This window comes from Eimeria maxima, genomic scaffold (genome assembly GCF_000499605.1).
Source record: "Eimeria maxima Weybridge genomic scaffold, Emw_scaff552, whole genome shotgun sequence".
NCBI classification, from domain to species: Eukaryota; Apicomplexa; class Conoidasida; order Eucoccidiorida; family Eimeriidae; genus Eimeria; species Eimeria maxima.
In genome coordinates, this window is record NW_013566593.1 from 1 (window position 1) to 5,000 (window position 5,000).

Sequence of the window (5,000 nt, forward strand, 5' to 3'; positions counted from 1 at the left end):
AAAAAAAAAAAAAAAAAAAAAAAAAAAAAAAAAAAAAAAAAAAAAAAATGTATATAAAAAGACCCTAAACCCTAGAAATACGAAACCCTAGGAAGGGGGGGAAAAAAGGAGAGATAAAATAATTAAGCTCTGCAGGGTACTGTTGCTGCTGCTGCTGCTGCTGTTGCTGTTGCTGCTGTTGCTGCTGTTGCTGTTGCTGCTGCAGTTGCAGTCGTAAAAAGCTGCTGCTGTATGAGCTTCTGCTGCTGCTGCTGCTGCACCTGCTGCTTCTGCTGCAGCGGGGGAGGCAGGGAGGCCCCTATGCTGCTGTTGCTGCTGCTGTTGAGTTACTTGCTGCTGTCTGATGGGAGGCGCTACAGAGAGAAGAATGAGTGCTGCAGCAGCGCAGCAGCAGCAGCAGCAACAGCAGCAACAGCAACAGCAACAGCAGCAGCAAGAGATGCAGCAACCAAGAGAGCGACTCCCTATAAATCTACTTCCCTCTCCTTTCCTCTTAATTAGAAGACAAATATTTTTATAAAAAAGGGTTTAGGGTTTAGGGTTTAGGGTTTAGATTGTTGCACAGGCGGCTGTGGGGCCCCAGCCCCGATCAGCCAACGGCTCATGACTCGCTGTAGCCCAAACCCTAAACCCTAAACTCTAAACCCTAAACCCTAAAATATATTTTTTTTAATGAATTGAGGATAAAATATCCTTTTATAGTTAGAAGAAAAGCAACAAAAGATGCTGATACCTCTACAGACACCTCAAACCCTAGCTCGCCGTCAAACCCTAAACCCTAAACCCTAAACCCTCTAGTGTACTAATCAGTTAACCACTATATAGTTAACAAGGGGAGATATAAGAAAGTGTTTGGGGGTCTATTATAAACCCTAAACCCTGCAGCTCAAAGACCGAAGGTGTATTAGTGTTTAGGGTTTAGGGTTTAGTAAACCGTCAAACCCTAAGACAAGAAACCCAACCTTAAAAGAAACACTGCATGCGGCTTAAGAAGAAACCAGGGGCCCCCCTCCTTTCTGAGGGGCCCCCTAAACCCTAGGGGGCCCCCTAAACCCTAGGAGGCCCCCTGAACCCTGGGGCCCGTAGGACCACGCAACACCCTTAGGTACAATTGCACAGGAATTAGGGTTTAGGGTTTAGGGATCTTTCTTTAGCTGCTCGTGCTGAGGCATGTGGGGCCCCGAGAGGGGCCCCCCAAGGGCCCCCTTATGTGTGTCTACTGGGGCCCCTGTCTGTGGGGGTTTGTAGCAGACACCTAAACCATAGTTAAGAGTTTGCTGCTGCACTGCAGCAGCTGAAGCAGCTGGTGCTGCTGCTGCTGCTGCTGCTGCTGCTGCTGTATTCTCTTTTCCTGCTGCTGATGCCCCATACACCCCAAGAGACCCAGAACCTTGGTTATAGACATACCTTAGTTTGTCTGGCTCCGTCCTCCGTGGCGTGCTGCTGCTGTTGCTGCTGCTGCTGCTGCTGCTGATACTGCTGCTGCATATACTGCTGCAGTTGCTGCTGCCGTTGGTAGTGTCATTGCTGCTGAGGCTAGTAGCACCACCAGGCGCAGCAGCAGCAGCTGCTGCAGCATTCCCAGGACGAGGCGCATTAGTAGAAGCAGCAGGAGCACCAGCACCAGGAGCAGCAGCAGCAGCAGCAGGAGCAGCAGCAGCAGCAGCAGCAAGTCCCCTATTAACAACATATTTAAATTGTCTTAATTGTACCCTTAGGTAGGCAATTTCTTCTTTTGCTTCTTTTAGTCCCTTATACAATACACGGCATTGTTGGCACCCTGTAGGTATATATACAAATTGTCTATGATGGGGGGCCCCTATAGGGGGGCCCCCAGATGTAGAGGGGCCCCCTGTAGAGGAACCCTCTTCTGTATATTCATCATGTACACACGAACCTGCTGCTCCTCCTGCATCACCTGATACAGCTCCTGCTGCTGTTGCTGCTGCTGCTGCTGCTGCTGCAGGTTCAAGTTCCTTCCTTGGCCTTTTATATTTGGATTTATGGGGGCCCCCTTGATGGGGCCCCCCATGTAGGGACCCGTGGGGCCCCTGGGGGCCCCCAGTCTCCTGTGCAATAGGTATTTTGCTAGCATCCTTAGCAAATGCTAATGTTGCTGCTGTTTGTCTATAAAAGGAGACACCTGGTAAACAGAGACAGATGACGGATGTCTTAGAGGGGCCCCCTAGGCAATCACTAAGGAGACGGGTAAGCTTCGAGTCCCTTATACCTAGGAAAGGGGGACCAGCAGCAGCAGCAGCAGCAGCAGCAGCAGCAGGTGCTGCTGCTCCTGATGCTCCTGCTGTTGCTCCTGTTGCTCCTGTTGCTCCTGTTGCTGCTGCACTAGACCCAGCAGCACGACGATGGGTACCCACAGGGGTAGGGGCCCCGTCTGTATCCATAGATGAGCCAGTAGGAACCCCAGTATCGTGCTGCTGCTCCTGCTGCTGCTGTTGCTGCTGCTGCTGCTGCTTCTGCTGCTGTGTTAGGGCCTTTACTACCCTAGATAGAGCAAGGAGACTCCTATTTATGCTGCCACCTTCTCTTTGGGTTATGGGGGCCCCCTTTACCCCTTGGGGGCCCCCCGTTACCCCTTTGGGGCCCCCTGCACTCTCTGACCCTGCTAGGTCTACCAAGCTTAACACAGAAGTACGACGGGGACCCCGAGGGGGGGCCCCTGTACTGCTGCTGTCCTTGGGGGGCCCCTCTCCCGAGGCAACCCCACTGGATACGCCTGCTGCTGCTGCTGCTGCTGTTCCTGCTGCTGCTGCTGCTGTATGGGTAAGGACGATCCGCAGCACTGCATGGGAACGAGAGGAACGGGCATTTGCTGCTGTTGCTGCTGCATGCCTTTGCTGCTGTCCCCTTTGTACAAGAGACAGGGCCTCCGTTAAGGAGGAGACAGGGAAGGAGGAGAGAGACCCTAAATCTAGTGTCCCTATAGTAACAAATCACACAAACCCTAAACCCTAAACCCTAAACACTAAACACTAAACCCTAAACCCTAAACGCCAAACGCCAAACCGTAAACCCTAAACACCAAACCCTTAACCCTAAACCCTAAACACTGGGACCTAACATGAATTCCTCAGCATTGTGTTAAGGAGACACTTCAACAACACTATCTAGGGTTTATAAATTAGGGTTTAGGGTTTAGGGTTTAGGGTTTACTGTGCCGCCGCCTACCGTCAGCTCTTTCGCAGAGAGAGATGGCCCTTTTAGGCCTTGCATCTGCTGCTGCAGAAGGGGGCCCCCCAGGGGTACCCACTCCTCCTAGGGGCCCCCCATGGGGGCCCCCCTGCAGCAGATCCGTAACTGTCTCCTGGTATACTTCTAGCATAGATACGGAGACAGTAAAAGTGTCTCCTTCTCTTCTTGTCTCCTTTTCCTTAAATATGTCTCCTAATGCCATTTCTATTACTCCTTTCTCCTCTTCCTTGCGGGGGCCCTGTAGGGGCCCCCCGCCCTTGGTGGGGGCCCCCTTCTGGAGGCCACCCGCCACCTTGCTCGGGGCCCTTGTGGGGGGCCCCTGGGGGCCCCCCCCAAACATTGTATGGGTCTTACCACTAGCTGTTTGCCCATAAGCAAGGACGGCAGCATTATAACCATGGAGAGCAGCAGCAACACAATCCTTAACGAGGTGTACGTACACCTCAGCATTAGTAGACCCTGGAGGTAATAAACAATCCGCCTCATAGCATACATCTTTATATCCATCCCATACCCTTGGGGGGCCCCCAGGATGGGTACAGTTATCCGAAACGGAGGGGGCCCCATCCACCTGAGGGGCCCCCCCATTTAGGGGGCCCCCCATGTCTAATGCCCATGGTGCTGCTAATACCCAACCATCAGATTCTTCTTCTCTTAGGGCCCAATTACTATCTTGTGGGCCCTTACGGGCCCAAGGGGGCCTCCTTACAACTTTGGGGGGCCCCTTAGGAGGGGGCCCCCCAGTCAGAGTACTTAAAGAAGATGTGGAAGAGGGGCCCCCCCCAGTGACGGAACTTAAAGAAGAAGTGGAGGCGCCCCCTCCAGGGAGGGTACCTAATGAAGATGTGGAGGAGAGGGCCCCTGAGGGGGCCCCTTGGGGGGCCCCTGTACCCTCTCCTGGTGAGGCATCGGCACTGTCTGAAGCTCTGCATACACCAGAGGTAGGAGACACAGCAGCAGCATCCTCTGGGGCCCCCTCAGCTAAGGGGACCCCTGAAGAGCCACCAGAGGGGCCTCCTGAGTGGCCCCCTTGGTGGGGGCCCCCTTGGGGGCCCCTAGAAGGGGAGAGCAGATGACGACGAGGGACAGTAGGAGACAGTACAGGAGGACGGAAACGAACTCCTACTAGGACCTGGCGATTTAAAAATCTGCTGCTGAAGCTGCTGCTGCAGAAGCTGCTGCTGCTGCTGCTGCTGCTGTCATAGTTGCTGCCGTTGTTGTTGTTGCTGCTGCTACTGTTGCTGCTGCTGCTGTTGGGGGGCCCCGAGGGATGTGCAGCAACAGCCTGTTGCTGAGAGGGGACACCCGTTGAGGGGGGCCCCTCGGACTCAACTTTCATACTAAAACCCTAAACCCTAAACCCTAAACACTTCGAGCTAAACCCTGAGGGGCCCCAGGGTGTTAAGGGTCTGGGGTGCCCATGTCTTGTTGTATAGGACGCCAAGAGTTGAAAGTTGAGGCGCAGATATGTGTAGTTAGGGTTTAGGGTTTAGGGTTTAGTGTTTAGGGTTTAGGGTTTGGGGCTGTCGGCAGTAGGGGGGAAAGGGTTTATTTAAGGGGAGCAGCAAACCCCCTAAAAGAGTTCTAATTGTAAAGTTATTAGATTAGGGTTTATTATTTTTATGTTAATAAATAATAATTTAGGGTTTAGGGTTTAGGGTTTAGGGTTTAGAGCCTCCGTAAAGGAATGGGGCCGGTGGGGTTGGTGTTTATAATGGTGTTTATAAACCCTCAATAGTATCCTCAGGCGTATACTCCAATTAGTTAATACAATCTTTAGGCAAAACACC

At 52.6% G+C, this 5,000-nt stretch overlaps 1 protein-coding gene across 1 annotated transcript; it reads right to left on the bottom strand.

The window, feature by feature from the left end:
- Nucleotides 1-1,136: 1,136 nt before the first annotated feature.
- EMWEY_00037190 (hypothetical protein, conserved) lies at nt 1,137-4,549 on the bottom strand (the record flags this gene model as incomplete). The annotated part of the gene is made up of 2 exons (XM_013482220.1): nt 1,137-2,938; nt 3,187-4,549. 2 exons carry the CDS (start codon nt 4,547-4,549, stop codon nt 1,137-1,139), a joined length of 3,165 nt encoding a protein of 1,054 aa, XP_013337674.1.
- Between the last annotated feature and the right edge of the window lie 451 nt (nt 4,550-5,000).